The sequence below is a fragment of the Salvelinus fontinalis genome, chromosome 4, assembly GCF_029448725.1.
Source record: "Salvelinus fontinalis isolate EN_2023a chromosome 4, ASM2944872v1, whole genome shotgun sequence".
NCBI lineage: Eukaryota > Metazoa > Chordata > Actinopteri > Salmoniformes > Salmonidae > Salvelinus > Salvelinus fontinalis.
Genome location: NC_074668.1, coordinates 59,393,086 through 59,410,825, shown reverse-complemented (window position 1 = coordinate 59,410,825; position 17,740 = coordinate 59,393,086). Strand labels below are relative to the sequence as shown.

At 42.7% G+C, this 17,740-nt stretch overlaps 2 protein-coding genes across 3 annotated transcripts; both read left to right on the top strand.

Moving 5' to 3' along the window:
- The first annotated feature begins 5 nt into the window (after nt 1–5).
- aplnr2 (apelin receptor 2) lies at nt 6–4,158 on the top strand. The gene is made up of 3 exons (XM_055920708.1): nt 6–1,847; nt 1,932–2,186; nt 2,405–4,158. Exon 3 carries the CDS (start codon nt 2,565–2,567, stop codon nt 3,882–3,884), a length of 1,320 nt encoding a protein of 439 aa, XP_055776683.1. The 5' UTR covers nt 6–1,847; nt 1,932–2,186; nt 2,405–2,564; the 3' UTR covers nt 3,885–4,158.
- A 5,291-nt stretch (nt 4,159–9,449) lies between these two features.
- psmc3 (proteasome 26S subunit, ATPase 3) lies at nt 9,450–17,705 on the top strand. 2 transcript variants are annotated; one of them, XM_055920709.1, is made up of 12 exons: nt 9,450–9,558; nt 10,063–10,143; nt 10,333–10,458; nt 10,658–10,762; nt 12,168–12,230; nt 12,352–12,489; nt 12,585–12,728; nt 12,870–13,018; nt 13,141–13,237; nt 16,923–17,068; nt 17,176–17,257; nt 17,429–17,705. In XM_055920709.1, exons 1-12 carry the CDS (start codon nt 9,517–9,519, stop codon nt 17,537–17,539), a joined length of 1,284 nt encoding a protein of 427 aa, XP_055776684.1. In that variant the 5' UTR covers nt 9,450–9,516; the 3' UTR covers nt 17,540–17,705. The 2 variants fall into 2 exon arrangements, with proteins under 2 accessions (XP_055776684.1, XP_055776685.1); XM_055920710.1 differs by having other exon boundaries at nt 9,459–9,552.
- The last annotated feature ends 35 nt before the right edge of the window (nt 17,706–17,740 follow it).

Genomic DNA, 17,740 nt, shown 5'->3' with positions numbered 1-17,740 from the left:
AATCTTAGTATTGACGAATGGAGTTTGTTTTGTAAAGTTCTCAGCATCTTCGGTTAGAAAAAGGAGCTAGAAGAGCAGTGCAGACTGGCATAATTATTCATTTTTCTAATCTACAGCATAACCCAAGGAGTCCCTGTAGTAGTGAGCTAATGGTGTATCTTCTAAGTGAAAATAGCATGTTCTTGAATGTGATTAGAGATATGTTTCAAAATGTATGCTAATATCTCAGCAATTCTAGACTTTTATGAACAAGGCAGGATCTCAAAATGTGTTAAATACTCCATTAATTTTAGTATGTTAATTAAGAGTTCAACTGAGCAAGCATTGAGAAATGCATCATACAGAACATTTGCAGAATGGTTTAATGTTATCCGGTGAATTTGATCTCCCAAAATGCCTACCTGGATGGCAGTCTGGGAACTTTGACTTTGAAATTAGTGCATGTAATCCATTCAGAATTATTTCACCATTTCCTTTTACACTCCTACTGATACGTTCTGTTGTGCGGGAGTTTGTCACAGAGTTGGCTTTACTTATCCATACTACAGCCAAATCCAAGGTCCTTAACTATGACAACATCCATGGCTTATCATTTAACTGGTAGAGAGATGCCAGAGGCCATATTCCCCCATACCCTACTGTTTGACCCCATGCCCTTCATAAATGTCATCCTGTTTGGACAGCTGGATGAGCCAAATAGCAGAGAACAAGAAAGGAAGTAAGTGAGAAAGCAGAGCAATAGCAAATAAAGGAGTAAAAAGGACACAGTGGTAGGAACTTGGTTTTGGTGCATTGTTAAGAGGTTACAAGTTAGTATGGCTTGAGTGGGCACTATCAAACAGCTTTTACTTGGTGTCTTGATGCCTGATACTTAAATAGCATGATCAACAGCTATTAATAAAGTAACCAACGATACAGAGCACAGCACAAAATGCATTAGGGCCCTTGGCCTGTGTCAAGTAGAATTTGTCAAATGCAATTTTCAAAACTTGGACCTGAAATAAACCATTCTGGGGACAAGATGTGGCCACATGTTGTTCTTTCACACATTTGAGAGGAGAAAGTGGTGTTTCAATATTTACACAGTGTCACAGTGACATCCTATAAACCATTGGCCCATTGGTTATGCTAACGACATGCCACAGTCTTAACGCAAAGGTACTCATCCTCTATTGACGTGGTCTTTTCACTCTCCAGACCACAGACATAGGGCCCAGTGTTGTGTAAGACGCCTCAATGTTTGTGCTATTTACTGTTAAATGAAAAGAATGTGGGATGCTCTGGCAACAGATGTGTGCCATCACAACTAGCAAATGAAATTGTAACCCTTCGGGTCAGATCATGATGCTGACCAAGCCTGTAGAGACACATTATTACAGGAATGAACTGTTAGTCAGTTTCCAGGACATAGGAACAACTGAAGGCTGTACAGTATGACACAATTATGTGTATGTCCATATTGACAGTAGTAACAATAGTAGGATTTATGTGTTAACCTTGTGTTATTAACCTGTTATTAATATTTCTTTATTTTCTGCTGAAGCACTTATTGGATCTATTTCTTTATTAAAATGCTCCAAAAGTTTGCTGGCATAGTAAGTGACTAGTCTAAAACAGGATACACAGCCATCCTGACCTTGGAGATTCCCAGAAATTCAAATGTTAGTACTCCCCTGAGTATCATCAAGACAACAGCACAGACTTATATTGTATGTGCCCCATATTTTCGGCATGTATTTGCCCTAGTGAGCATATATTAACAGACGGTTTAATGTTTGCAACTCTTATTGTCTTTTAGGCTTCAATGTGACTGGCATTGTTCAGACATTGTGCAAAGGAGAGTCTCGGTAGGTATACATTGTGTATATTTTGTTATATTTGTGCACAGTTAGTGTGTACTGTGGGACAGGGATAATGAGGTCTGTTTGCAGGTCTCACAAAGCTTCTCTGGGGTGGTCCGGGAAGAGGATAGCAGGGGAGTGGGAGGGGCTGAGGGACAGGGAGATCTACTATATCTGGAGCAGGGGGATTCACAGAGCACTAGTGAGACACACCTCCAAGCCTGGACAAAAAGGACCTGAGACAAGAGAAGAGTGGTTTCAGTGGAATATGGGAACAGGCTATCGTCACTAAAGTCCGTTTTCAACAAGTTCAGAAGAAGAAGATCCTGATCTTCAGGTGTTGAGGTAAGCCTTGTAAACATTTACGTACATATTGTTATTTGATGTACATAGCCTTCTTGTCAAACACTAGATTCTTATTTACTTGACCGATGGTGATTCTGTCAACCCCCTAAGTTCTAGGTTCCTGTTATATGGCATACAATATATATACAGTGGATGTATATATATATATATATATATATATTATATACTTTTTTTTTTAAATCTTTTTTTTCCTTCAGATGCTGTGTACAAGACTCAACACAGAAGTTGTCATAAAAGCAGAGACATTGACCTGGAAACATTGAAAACAAGAGAAATAATATAATTTTCTTAACCCTGCAACAAGAGACAGTGGCTGGTCATAGACTCTCACATTTATCCACTCTGCCCATCCCATTTATGTCGGACTCTGAGCTGCTGCCCTCAGCATCCCCCTCTCCGCCCCCGTTTCACCAGTGCGACTACAGAGAATGGAGACCCACATGGGTAATCATACCCTCAGTCTATCTCCTGGTATTTGTTTTGGGCTCCCTGGGAAATGGGCTTGTCCTCTGGTCATACCTGGATCGACCTGAGGGTAAACCAGCCGGCGTGGGGACCTGCACCCATCGGCGTCTTCAGCAATCTGGAAGGATTTCTACCCCCAAGTTGCCTGACTCCTCTCGTTCCCTTACTGACTCACTCATTGCCAGCCTGGCAGCAGCAGACCTGGCTTTTGTGGTAACCCTGCCCTTATGGGCAGCCCACACAGCGCTAGACTACCACTGGCCCTTTGGCAAGCCTCTTTGCCAAGTCAGCAGCTATTTAGTGGCCCTCAACATGTATGCCAGTGTGTTCTCCCTCACGGTCCTGAGCATGGAGCGTTACTGGGTTATTGCTGGCCGACGGCGGTCCAGTAGGGCCCAGGGGAGTGGAGCCTGCCGAGCTGCTTGGGTAGTGGGGAGCGTTTGGGTGGTGGCAGGTATCCTTGCTCTTCCTGCGCTGCTACTGAGGACTGTAAGGGAGGTGGATGTAGGGGGTCAGTATGAAGAAGACTGGCAGACAGCTGAGGAAGAGGAACACTCGGATCATGATCACATGCCCATGTTCATATCTTCCTGTATGATGGACTACTCTGGTCTGATCTCAGCAGAGCTGGAGGAAGATGACAGGGAGCAGGCAGAGCTACTGTGGACAGCAGCTCTAGGACTTAAATCCACCTTGGTTGGCTTTCTGTTGCCTCTGATCATCTTATTGATATGCTACTGCTCCCTAGGCCGCCTCCTCAGCCGCCATTTTGGACAGGGTCCTCGCCCCGACCGCCAACGCCAACGCCGCCTTTTGCGAGTTATCATCACCTTAGTGCTAGCCTTCTTCCTCTGCTGGCTTCCCTTTCATGCCAACAAAACACTTTCCATGCTCGTGGATTTAGAGCTGCTGCCCTACTCCTGCCCATTTGACCGGACTCTGGTTGCAGCTCACCCCTATGCTACCTGTCTAGGGTATGTCAATAGTTGCCTCAACCCCCTTCTATATGCTTGTTGTGATGTGGCCTTTCGGAAGCGCTGCCGGGGCTTACTGCAGTGGTTGTGGTGCAGGGGTAGGTGTGGGAGTCCAATGACAGTAGATGATGACAATAGGGAACAGGCCAGCCGGAGTTCTGCAATTCCTTCTGGAACACGCAAGGAAACAGGAGATGGAATTGAGGGGAAGGATGACGTGAGACATGGCAGAGACTGAGAGGAGGGTAGGAGTGCTGTGGAACCTCAGTCGGAAGAGGATACCAATAAACAGAGACGGATATCCTGGGAAATGTGCAACCCTTACTGTACTCATATAACCCCTCAGGAGATACATAAACTCAATAAATTCCACTGGGAATGTGTTTGATTGAAAAACTGTCATTTCTTCCAAGGAGATAGAAAGGAGACATTCTAGAAAGACACTGGCAATAATTGTTTTTTTATATGTGCTACCAAACCAAAATATGGGTTTTCTGTAAATATTTTTTGATATATAGTACCAGTCAAAAGTTTGGACAAACGTGTGTCCAAACTTTTGACTGGTACTATAGCTGCATAACAATAAGTATGAAATACACATTACAATTGAATACTAAGAATTGTGAATGTAGTATCCCTTTTTTTCTAAGTGTAGTGCAATAAAATGAATGCTTCTCTGTTAAGCACAGTGATGTTCACACAAGCTTTCTCCAGTCCATGAGAATCATGTGTCCCGCTGAGGTGGAGGCGGCAGAAATTTTGTTGCCAAATGAAATCCTTTAGCCATGGAACTGGTACAGCTCATAGTTTCTCACGGAGACACATGGCACTCTCCCTGACAGACACACGAGCCAGAGGGAGCGTTTCAGTTAAGGATGTGAATGATGTGTTCCTTTGTGACTCATAAGATTGCATTAATGCAGAATCTTTAGGGCCAAACTTTCATTGAGGAAGCTTGACTAGATGTGGCATTGGAGGCAACCTGGTTTGAGTATTTCGTAGTATTCTGTATGTAAACCAAGACACTCCATTTACAGTTTTTTCCAACTGCTTACACACGTTTTCAAAACTCTCTACACACAATTCCCAAAACTGCACACACAAAATGCAAAATGCCTCACAATCTCCTTCAAAATGTAACACTGCATTCAAAATGCCATAAACACGTGTTAGAATGAAGCATTTGCATCAAATGGCAAACACTGCTTTCATAATAGTACATTTTTGGATATACCATGTAAACACTGTTGTTCTAAATCTAAAGCTCTTTGGTCTTTCATAAGCTTATATCTACATTTCAATACAATGTTCTATAGTGAAAGTAATCTGCTGAGAGGGGTAACAAGTACACTGTAAACACCAATGCAATGTAGAAACAGAAAATATTTATTAAGCCAAACATTACTGTTGTATACAGTAGCATACAACAAAACCATAAACATATGTACACCAAAAGTATATTCTTTAGAATACAGTAAAGAAGACAATTGTGTGTGTGGGGTCCTGGGGGGGCAGTCCAGGAATTGGTGGGGGGGGGGGGGGGCAGTAACCAGTGCTAAGCTACGCTTCATCTCCTCTCCGGCCTGGGTCTGGCCATAATACTTCGTCCACATCACAAGATACGTTTTCTCTTGCCAAACAGAGGTAAGTATCTCCTAGCATGGCGTATCCAACCTTGGACAGAGGCAACCTCTATGTCCCCACATGCGTCCTCCATTGCCTGGAGAAGCGGCATGCGGGCATAAGGTTGGCGATCATACACTTTCCAGCGCCAGGCTGAGAAGAATTCCTCTATGGGATTTAGAAAAGGTGAATATGGGGGTAGGTACAAAACTACAAATTGTGGATGGGTGGCAAACCAGTTTTGGACCAGAACAGCCCGGTGAAAACTAACATTGTCCCATACCTCTACAAAGTCATGTCGCATATTCTTGACAGTCAGAGTTTCTCTCAAATGGCACCTTGTAAAGTTGTTTCATCGTCACTCTGTGCCGTTGGAGGATGCGTTGTATGGTCGACAGGCTTACATAATTGATGTTGTTAAATATGGTGTCATTATTCAAGATATGCTCTCTTATCTCTCGAATCCTAATTGCATTGTTAGCCAAAACCATATTTATAATTGCAGTCTCTTGTACATCTGTAAACAAGCGTCCTCGTCCTCCATGATGTCTTTGCCTTTCCACTCTATACAGAATTCAAACACAGTATGTGTTCAACATAGGAACTGTATACAATGTACAAAAAAAGGTAGTACAGCATGATAACCAACCTCATTCATTCAATGCAGTGCAGTAAATGGATGGCTTAGAGTTACAAATGTTTATGCAATACTATGCAGTCATACGTATTTTACAGTACATTACTGTAATGCTAAAATAGTCATTAGATAGTTGCATACCTGTTCTCATTTCTGAAGGTTTGAATTATAGACGCCACTGTAAATCGACTCAAATTGGGCTGGACTCTCAGTCCAGCTTCTCTCATGGTCAAACCGTGGTTGATCACTTGATCAACAAGTGTTGCCCTAATCTCATCAGAGATGGCTCTCCTTCCTTCTCTTCTTTGCCCTCGTCCTCTTCCTCTCCCTCCTACTCCTCTTGCTCTCTGTCCATTGTTGGCATCCATTGTTCAAAACAGGTAATCTGACCTTTGACCTATTTATAGGCCTAAACTACAGTAAAGCAGTGATTGGTTAGTGATCAGTTAAGCTATTAGTGTTTGCACATGTGAGGAGTGTGTGTTTGACCTGGTGAATAAGTGTAGCTTTTTGATTGGAAAGCAAGTCACCTCCTGTTAGATTTTTGTGTTTTAGGTAGAGAATTGTGTTTTGAAAAAAGTGTTTTATGCAATTGACAACTGAGTCAAAGGCTGAGAAATAGCTTATGGTTTTGGATATTTGGTGTGTAGTTTTGCACTTTGAGTGAGAGATTTCAAAAATCGTGTGACATGAAAAGATTTTGTGTGTAAGCAGTTGGAATAAAACTGTAGTATGTGTTACATTTCATATGTTATGTATTAATTTGTGGATGTCCATCATCCATTTCATATGATATGTTACGAATTACAATTCGTATCCTATGTTACGAATTTGCAAAACTAATGATATGTTACGAATTCCAATTTGTTGTGACTAATGTTAGCTAGGTGGCTAGGTGATTGATGCTAGGCTAGGAGTTAGGGTTAGGAGTTAGGCTAAAGGGTTAAGGTTAAGGTTACGGGAAGGGTTCGCTAAAAGGGTTAAGGTTAGGGTAAGGGGAAGGGTTAGCTAACATACTAAGTAGTTAAAAAGAAGCAAGTAGTTGAAAAGTTGCTAATTAGCTAAAATGCTAAAGTTGCCCGTGATGAGATTCGAACACGCGTTATAAGTCCACCCATCCCCCCCGATCAAACACCATCCACCCCGACCAACTACCATGCCAAACATAACATATCATATTAATTTGAGAGTTACGGATTTACATTTACTATGTTACATCTAGTCTATGAGACCAGGCTGCCAAAGGTGGTGAGAAGAGCGGAAGAAAGGAACAATTTTGAATAAACCATGGTAGGTGGATTAGAGACACCATTAAATGTTCCTCGCCCCGGATCCTGACATGTTGTATGTTAAAAAGTTGCACTTTGTTTCGTTTATTTTATTGGTTATAAACAGCACAGCGCAAACAAAGAGGAAATAGGAGAAAATAGGCATCATAGTGATTCTGGCTGAACATTCTTTGGACCTAAGAGATGTTACAGCAACAATCAAATTAATTAAAATAAAATGTTATTTGTCACAGGCTTTGTAAACAACAGGTGTAGATTAACAGTGAAATGCTTACTTACTGATCCTTTTCCAACAATGCAGAGTTAAAAATAGGAGGAATAAATAACATTATCGAGTAGGCGTAAAAATAATATGTCTATAAACAGGGAGAAAGAGTACAGAGTTGATGTGCAGTAATGCAAGGTAATTGAGGTAGCGATGTACATATGACATGGGTAAAGTGACTAGGAAACAGGATAGATAATTGACAGTAGCAGCAACGTACTGTATGTGTGTGTGTGTGTGTGTGTGTGTGTGTGTGTGTGTGTGTGTGTGTGTGTGTGTGTGTGTGTGTGTGTGTGTGTGTGTGTGTGTGTGTGTGTGTGTGTGTGTGTGTGTGTGTGTGTGTGTGTGTGTGTGTGTGTGTGTGTAGTGTCAGTATGCATGTGTGCGTGTGTTATGTGTTTGTGAGCGTATATGCAGTGTGTGTGTGTGTTGGGGTGTCAGTCTAAGTACAGGTATGTGGAGTGTGTGGGTAGAGTCTAGTGTGCACATAGAGTCAGTGCAGGAGAGTTGGTGCAAGAAAAGTGTATTTGTGAGTTGGGTTTCAGTGTAAGTATGTGTGAGTGTGCAAGTCAGTGCAAAAAAGGGACAATGCAGTGATGTACTGGGCTTTACTCACCACCCTCTGCGGCGCCTAGTGGTCGAGTGCCTTGTAGTTGCCATACCAAACGGTGATGCAACCAGTCAAGATGCTTTCAATGGTGCAGCTGTAGACTTTTTTTTAAGGATCTGAAGGCCCATGTCAAATCTTTTCAGCCTCTTGAGGGGGAAGAGGCACAGTCATGCCTACTTCACAACTGTGTGGGTGTGTGTGAACCATGTTAATTCCTTAGTGATGTGGATGTAACAGTATAACTTTACGTCGTCCCCTCGCACCGACACGGGCGCGAACCAGGGACCCTCTGCACACATCAACAACGGTTGCCCACGAAGCATCGTTACCCATCGCTCCACAAAGGCCGCGGCCCTTGCAGGGCAAGGGGCAACACTACTTAAGTCTCAGAGCAAGTGACGTAACTGATTGAAATGCTACTAGCGCGTACCCGCTAACTAGCTAGCCATTTCACATCCGTTACACTCACCCCCCTTTCAACCTCCTCCTTTTCCGCAGCAACCAGTGATCCGGGTCAACAGCATCAATGTAACAGTATAACTTTAAACCGTCCCCTCGCCCCGACACGGGCGCGAACCAGGGACCATCTGCACACATCAACAACGGTCGCCCACGAAGCATCGTTACCCATCGCTCCACAAAGGCCACGGCCCTTGCAGAGCAAGGGGCAACCCTACTTAAAGTCTCAGAGCAAGTGACGTAACTGATTGAAATGCTACTAGCGCGTACCCGCTAACTAGCTAGCCATTTCACATCCGTTACATGGACACAGAGGAACTTGAAGCTCTCAATTTGGATGGGGGTGTGCTGGATGGGGACTATGGTGTTGAATGTTGAGCTGTAGCCAATGAACAGCATACTTACATAGTTATTCCTTTTGTCCAGGTGGGTGAGGGAGGTGTACAGTGCAATAGAGATTGCGACATCTGTGGATCTATTGGAGCGGTATGCAAATTGTAGTGGATCCAGGGCTCACATCAACACCATCATCCCAGACAGGATGATGGTGTTGATGTGAGCCATGACCAGGCTTTCAAAGTATTTCATGGCTATAGATGTTAGTGCTCTGGGGTAATAGTCATTTAGGCAGGTTAACTTGGCGTTCTTGGACACGGGGACTCTGAGTAGGCGTCCTGATAGTCAGTCTGGCCCGGCAGCCTTGCAAATGTTAACCTGAATCGTGTCGACAAATGTTTCGTCCTCTCAGGCCCTTAAGCCTGTGTAGGGCTGTGATTTGAACTATGACTATAGGAGTGGGATGCTTTTTTACATTTATTTCATTGTTGTATTGTATCTGATGTGTTTTGTCCCCCTTTCCTGCAATGGAAAACGTTTATCTCAGTCACTACCCGTGCAGTAGGTGGCGGCAATACACCTCATCGGTTATAGTCTGCCGGTTAACCTCAAAGAAGAAGTAGAAGCGACAAGACGAAGACAAGCGGAAAGATGGCGTCGTTGAATGACAGATCAGTTTGGGATGAGGTGGAGGTTTGTTCCTTGAATTAACAGATTTTAATGTGTTCATCAATTTAATTTGATTACAACATTTAATATTTGAATATGATCGTAATTATGAAGTTAACATGTATCCAATAAACGAAAGAGCTTATCCTGATGTCAGCTAGCATAGCTACAAGCTAACGTTAGCTAGCCTGTTAAATTGATGGGACAGTGACACAGGAAATTTGCAAATTTTCTTAACGTTAGCTTGGTCACATAAAACAAATGTTTTTCTTAGTATTTAGCCTGTTAACAGTTATCAACGTTCTGGTCACTTAACGTTGTTAGCTAGCAATTAACGTTACACACGCTGAGATTCGTAAACATATCTGCAAGTTGTTAGCTAACGTTAGCCTGGCTATTTTGGCTTGTCCTATTAGCCGCCAGCTAGTTAGCTTATAGCTAGGAGTCATGATTACTGTATTTCGTTAACGGTAGTATCTAAATAGCTACCTTGTATCATAACATTACAATTTTGTTTGTCAACAATAGGATGGGATCGGCGAAGAAGTCCTCAAAATGTCCACCGAAGAGATCGTTCAGCGGACACGTCTTCTGGACAGTGAAATAAAGGTAGATAGCTAACTAGTCATTTTAGCTGCTATTGGTGTATCAGATGGCCCTCACTATTCTTACTTTTTTTCAACTTCTTATCTGTTATGTCTCCACCATATACTTGACCCTTCCAATTTTTAAATGATATGAAAATTATGAATAAGTTGTGCCTAGGTCTATACATTCAATTGGACTCTCATGTTGTAGATCATGAAGAGTGAGGTATTGAGGGTAACCCATGAGCTGCAGGCCATGAAGGACAAAATCAAAGAAAACACAGAGAAGATCAAAGTGAACAAGACCCTGCCGTACCTGGTCTCCAATGTCATCGAGGTAGGATCATGAAGAAATATGTACACTTTCGTATCAGTGCCACATTGTTTTATTGTATTGAACAGTTTAGTATCAAAAGCGCAATTCTTGTGAAGCTCACTTTTGTAATGGGTGTTGAGATAATTGTCTGTTTATGACCATACAACAGTGTCTGGATCAACACAGGTTAGGTTTGAGATGTCTTAAAACTGTCTTGCAGCTTCTGGATGTGGACCCAAATGACCAGGAGGAGGATGGAGCAAACATTGATTTAGATTCCCAGAGGAAGGGCAAATGTGCTGTCATTAAAACATCTACAAGACAGGTAAGCAACAACTAGGAATATGTCCAATCCAGTGTTTTCTGCAGCAGTCATTTAGCTGTGGCGCTGCGCACCAACAAAATCTTTGCCACCACGCCAACAAAATATGGAACATTAAAAGATATTTATTCCAAGGAGCACTTTGAAGATGCTGGAACAGTCCACATTTACTTTTCCTCTGCAAACAAACAAGTAATGAATAGAAATGTCTGACTACCCCATAATAGAATAGTTTATCCATTTACCTAGTCGGCTTGTTTTGTGTTCTATGCGAGATTAATAATCCTTTTGAGGTGCGTTCAAATTACGAGTGCCATAGGGAGGGAATTCCTAAAATTGAATATAGGCTGTGAAAATAGGCTATCTATTTAGTAGGCTAATAAAACTTTTACCAGCCACAACGGTTTATACTTTATATGGCCTGCGTATGGTATAATGAACTAATGCCTGAATTAATGTAATAATGAACGGAATTATCTAAAACCAATAGGCCTACCTGCTTACAGGCTGTGTATCCATCTACTGTGTTGTCCTTCCAAACTTGGGATTTCACTCGTGCAGCACCGTTTCCACCATATTTTTGTAGCCTGTTCCCTTATCGTAACTGTTATTTTTATTTCTCCGCTTAGGCCTACGTTAGCCATTTTCGCATGAGCTAGGCTATCCAGGGAAAGTAAACTTGGCAAAGTTTTGTATTATCACGTGGAGAGAGGGAACGTTTTAGCACCACACGAATAAGGGACAGTTCCCGGCTCCACACTCTCAATGCATGCGTGGCTGGTAGCCTTATGCCTGGCTCGCCGCTCACAGAATGGAATTCGCAACACAACAAACTCCTGGGTTTTTAAAATGTGTTATCTTGATTTAAAATGTTTCCGACCATCATGTAATTGTTCTGAACTGTGAGCCGACCCACAGGGTTGAAAGAATGTGGGTATTTGACCTGATGCTTGACTCTACTAATGATTAGCCCAATAGGGTAAATGCAGATAGGAAACCCCGTTCTTCAGCCTATTTATTTATAGCCACTATGCTGCATCAGTTGGGCTACAGGTGATAATATGTAAAAAATAATTGTAATTTTACCAATATGTTATTTTCGTCATATCTGGAGGTTTAAATTATATTTTAGATGGTATCAGCATAATTTTCTTTTCATTCCTTTTGGAATAATTTTTTTTATTTTTAAAGTCACCAGAACAAAATAAAAGAAATCAGCCCCTCCATGACATTTTCCCCACACTGCTACCAATTTTCCCAGAGAAAACACTGGTCTGATCTCCTCCCAAGTTCAACTGCATTTTGATCAGTACTTTTCCTGTGTCATTCTTAGTAAATGAAAACGGTTATTAATAGGAGTTATTCAGCAGTTGTAGTTGACAGCGGTTGCTCCCTTGTGCTCTTGCAGACATACTTCCTCCCGGTCATTGGCTTGGTGGATGCAGAGAAACTGAAGCCGGGAGACCTCGTGGTAAACCCCTTATATGTTCACTTGAGTGTCCTTGAATAGCATCTCCCTCTGCTCAACAAGCTATGGATTTATTTTTTGTTTGTGCTTGTGTCACTTTCTCTTTCCCTGTGGTGATGACCAGGGGGTAAACAAGGACTCATACTTGATCCTGGAAACCCTGCCCACGGAGTATGACTCCAGAGTCAAAGCCATGGAGGTGGACGAGCGCCCCACTGAACAGTACAGTGACATTGGTGGATTAGACAAACAGATCCAGGAGGTCCGATATTATCATTTGTATCTTATCTCTTTAGACACTCGGAATGTGAATGTAATTGCAGTTTTAACATGTGATGCTATTCTTTTGACTTTCAGCTGGTGGAAGCAATCGTTCTGCCCATGAACCACAAGGAGAAGTTTGAGAACCTGGGTATTCAGCCACCTAAGGGGGTTTTGATGTATGGCCCCCCAGGCACAGGGAAAACCCTACTGGCTAGGGCCTGTGCTGCCCAGACCAAGGTAAAGCAAAACATTGACCTTATGGCTTGCATTTTGGCAAGGGATTATTTGTTTGTACAGGATTGTCAACTCCTTTTCTGCTTTAGGTAAAATTGTGTAGACAGGCAGAATTTGATTTATTTATCTTTCATCCTACTACAGGCCACATTTCTCAAGCTGGCTGGCCCACAGCTGGTCCAGATGTTCATTGGTGATGGTGCCAAGCTGGTTCGAGACGCCTTTGCCCTGGCCAAGGAGAAGGCCCCCTCTATCATCTTCATAGATGAGCTGGACGCCATTGGAACCAAACGGTGAGTGGTCCAGTTAAACTGTATGAGTCCTACACACTGTAAACCAGCTACCGACAAGAGACGCTTTCATAGCTGTTTTAATAGCATCGACACAAGCCTCTGATCCCTTTTGATTCCTCCAGGTTTGACAGTGAGAAAGCAGGTGACAGGGAGGTTCAGAGAACTATGCTTGAGCTCCTCAACCAGCTGGATGGGTTCCAGCCCAACATGCAAGTTAAGGTATTACTCAGTTCTTTACATTTTTTTCTTAATCAGCTGTACGTGAGGTACCCAAGAGACCTGGTACCTAAGGAGAACTGTCTGTTTCACTATGCTATGAGGAGGCACTATATTGTTTGCCCGGCTGACGTGACTCAGAGCGCAGGGAGAGCTGTGACGTACTGGTCTGGATAGGAGACCGTTGTAAATGCGTTATCGATTGGTTCTCTTTGCTGAATTTGTGCAGTGCGAACACTCCAAAGGAACTCAGACCCCTCAAGAGCCCCCGAAGTGAACCGAACTGAGACCATCTCGAGAGGTTCAGTTTGCTTGAATTCTGCGGTTCGGGTTCCTTTTTTTTTAGGGCAATGTGAACACAAAGTCCATTTCCCGTGACATAACCCCACACATTGGTGCCACAAAAGAGAGATGATGTGCAGGTTTGTGGAAAAAAAGTTTGCTGTTTTTGGATATTGATTAGCGATTATCATGGAGACATTACAAAATATGTTTTATACTGACACGATGTTCAGATTATTTGTTTGCAATATGTTCTCTTTAGACTAGAGGTCTTCACAGGTCCAACAGACCCGAAATTCTAACAGACCCGAAACCCAGAGAGGGTCTGGTTTCTAAATTCTGACTTTTGTCTCGGGTCGGATCTGATATGATTGCTACGGGTCTTGGGTATGTGTAATTAAAATTGATTTACCAACTGGACCCGATTGGACCTGTCCTCTGTTAATTTATTGTTTGTGCGATGAGAACTGCGTGAGCTTGTTATGTCAACTAATTGCAACTCAATAAAACATATAGCTTATGTCCAGCTGAAACTGGTTCCAGCTGCTCACCTCACAGGCTCCTGCTACTGAGGAGAGAGTGTTATAGGAGCCTTGGACTAGGCTACTGTTGATTGTGAAGATGGGAGTTCTCTTTCATTGAAGTAAAATGAAAGTTAGAGGAAAAAGAGTACAGTGAAAAGAAGCTGACAAGTTTTAATATTGTAGTGGACAAAGATGAGAAGAATGTTGGCGGGGCCAAATGGACTGTGTGCGACTCACTATTCAAGTTTGATACAATTTTATAACTCATTTATTTATTATAAATTGTTTAGTCATTAATAATTATTATATGCTTGTTGTAAAAGAAATAGCATTAGCCTATTGCTGTCGTTTGGTAAGCCAACATTAGGTATTGCCTTTGTCGATAATAGCTGCAATATAGGCCGAGCCCGTTAAACTTTTTTTTCTTTTAAGCCATTTTCTTTAGCCAAATTAAATTCCAGCTGTAATGTTTGCCATAATATAATTACCGGTAGGCCTACTATGCTTTTCACACTAAAAGCATGAAAAGGATCAACCAAAGAGGGCAAAATGTAATTTAATGCCGCAATATAATAATTGTTCGTGTTTTCCCTATAAACAATGACTTGACTTTTATTACCCTAATAAAGCTAAGCAACTTTTTGCGAAGGTATGGTTATTATTAGGCTTAGCTACTGCAGGCCTATAAAGGCAGTGCGCACTGGCACTCCAACAGTTGAGGTGATAATGTTTTATGCCTACCAGAGTTACTCCTTTAATCTAACAATATAATGCTTATCGTCATTTAGAATATTTGGATCGAGAATTAGCCTCCTCCTGTACACCCATATCTATTTAGCAGTAGTAGCCTATCTGACTAGGGTAAAGAAGTCGGTGTCGGGAACATGGCACCGGCATAGTTCTATCTTTCTCTAGGGCTAGGCCTAAGCTTGGCTCCCTTAATTAATTAATATATAATTATCATACAGTGGACGCCTATGCCTATATGCATGCAATGTCCTAATGCATTTGGCGCTCAAATCTCCAACAGCTAAACCGTGAGGTAGACAATTATTGTTTTAGGAAAAAATAGTTTTTAATATGCGTAACATTGAAACACAATGAATAGTTTTATAGCCATTTGTTATTGGATGTTTATAAGGACACCTAACTGGATGATTTGGCCAATACCACTTGTTTATTGATGGCGCTGGCAGCGACCAGTTGGAGGTTTCTTTCTCTTTCTACTCTCGGATCTGAATGGTCTCTCAGATCCAAACCAGCACTGGTCTGTTTGCCATGGTCCTTTTCGGAATGGGTCAGACTGTACTCGGGTCCATTCGGAACAGGTCTCCGTTTAAAAATACATTTTTAATGCATATCGGGTCGGGTGGGAAAGCCACAGATCCATTTCGGAACGGGTCCAGTTTTTTGTACCCGTGAAGACCTACTTTCATAAGCTGTTTATTTGATTAGTGAGAAGACGACCACATTTGGTCCCAACATAGGGTACAAAGTCAATGCTAGTTAATAAAGGGGCGGTAGCTTACATTGGGTGTACAATTTTCAATTACAGCGTTATTTAATCTGCAGTTTAAATTGTTACCAATAATATTACATTTACATTTAAGTCATTTAGCAGACGCTCTTATCCAGAGCGACTTACAAATTGGTGCATTCACCTTATGATATCCAGTGGAACAACCACTTTACAATAGTGCATCTAAATCTTTTAGGGGGGGGGGGTGTTAGAAGGATTACTTTATCCTATCCTAGGTATTCCTTAAAGAGGTGGGGTTTCAGGTGTCTCCGGAAGGTGGTGATTGACTCCGCTGACCTGGCGTCGTGAGGGAGTTTGTTCCACCATTGGGGTGCCAGAGCAGCGAACAGTTTTGACTGGGCTGAGCGGGAACTGTACTTCCTCAGAGGTAGGGAGGCGAGCAGGCCAGAGGTGGATGAACGCAGTGCCCTTGTTTGGGTGTAGGGCCTGATCAGAGCCTGAAGGTACGGAGGTGCCGTTCCCCTCACAGCTCCGTAGGCAAGCACCATGGTCTTGTAGCGGATGCGAGCTTCAACTGGAAGCCAGTGGAGAGAGCGGAGGAGCGGGGTGACGTGAGAGAACTTGGGAAAGTTGAACACCAGACGGGCTGCGGCGTTCTGGATGAGTTGTAGGGGTTTAATGGCACAGGCAGGGAGCCCAGCCAACAGCGAGTTGCAGTAATCCAGACGGGAGATGACAAGTGCCTGGATTAGGACCTGCGCCGCTTCCTGCGTGAGGCAGGGTCGTACTCTGCGAATGTTGTAGAGCATGAACCTACAGGAACGGGTCACCGCCTTGATGTTAGTTGAGAACGACAGGGTGTATTGACATGTTATTGACATGTTAATATATTATAATCTGATTATAATTCTCTTCTAGCTTCCAAAATGTGAGTAGGTATATCTAGCTGTACGATAAAGTTCTGATGGAATGACTGGTCCTGCACTTTGTAAAAACCTAGAGTGCGACCACAAAATAGATGAAGTGAACTGGCAAAAGAGTTGAGTCCTCATTCAAAGGCAAGGGCAGTGTGAATACAAAGTTTATTTTTCTTTTACCACAGAGTTAATTTTAAAGAGGACTGAGATCGGTTACTTTAAACACCCTCAAATGTTTTATTTTTCCTCGGGGTTTGAAAATCCAACAGTTGTAATGGAAGAGTGTAGCGATCAGGGGCTGTGTTTGAGTGAGAAAGGCACGGAGGAGAAATGATTGGGAAAAGCACAGCCCCCTTCATTATCGACGTATCGTGCCGACAACATCAACTCTTTCCAGACTGAGGTCAGGAGGACTTCGAGTTAGGTGTTAGCCTGACTACTATATTGTACGCTGACGCCTTGACGTTCTGATCCTCTTCTGCCAGGTTATCGCTGCCACTAACAGGGTGGATATCCTAGATCCCGCACTGCTGCGTTCTGGACGTCTGGACCGTAAGATTGAGTTCCCAATGCCCAATGAGGAAGCACGAGCCCGCATCATGCAGATTCACTCACGCAAGATGAACGTCAGGTTCGGACCAATCCACTATGCTTCATAATTAAATATACTCTTTAGCTCACTGGTTCCTCAGAAGTGTTTGTCATGTATTATTCAGTATCTGATTGGTGTTCCCACAGCCCCGATGTCAACTACGAGGAGCTGGCCAGGTGCACTGATGATTTCAATGGTGCCCAGTGCAAAGCAGTGTGTGTGGAGGCGGTGAGTCATACTAAACATGCACAAATTAGCCTAATAACTAAATTAGTTATGTCGTTTCCCCTGGTGAAACTGTTTACTTAATTTGCCCATTTTCTTTAAAAAAAAAGCTATAGTGACCTAGATGCATTTAGGAATGACAAGAACATGGATTTAACTTTCTTTCTCTTCCAGGGTATGATCGCCCTTCGCAGGGGGGCAACTGAGCTCAATCATGAGGACTACATGGAAGGCATCTTAGAAGTACAGGCCAAGAAGAAGGCCAACCTGCAGTACTACGCCTAAGGCCCTGGAGCTTCAGGGGAAGGGTGTGTGTGCGCGCGATACTCTCCAGTTATCTCAAACATGAACCAATCTCTGTACTGTTAGTGTGCAACATTGTCACTTCTCTCTTTTTGGTGCGAGACATGTTTTGGCTCCATGAAAGAATAAAGGCTTTACATTTGCCCTTCGGCTGGATGGAAATAATTCTCTGCATTATATTTC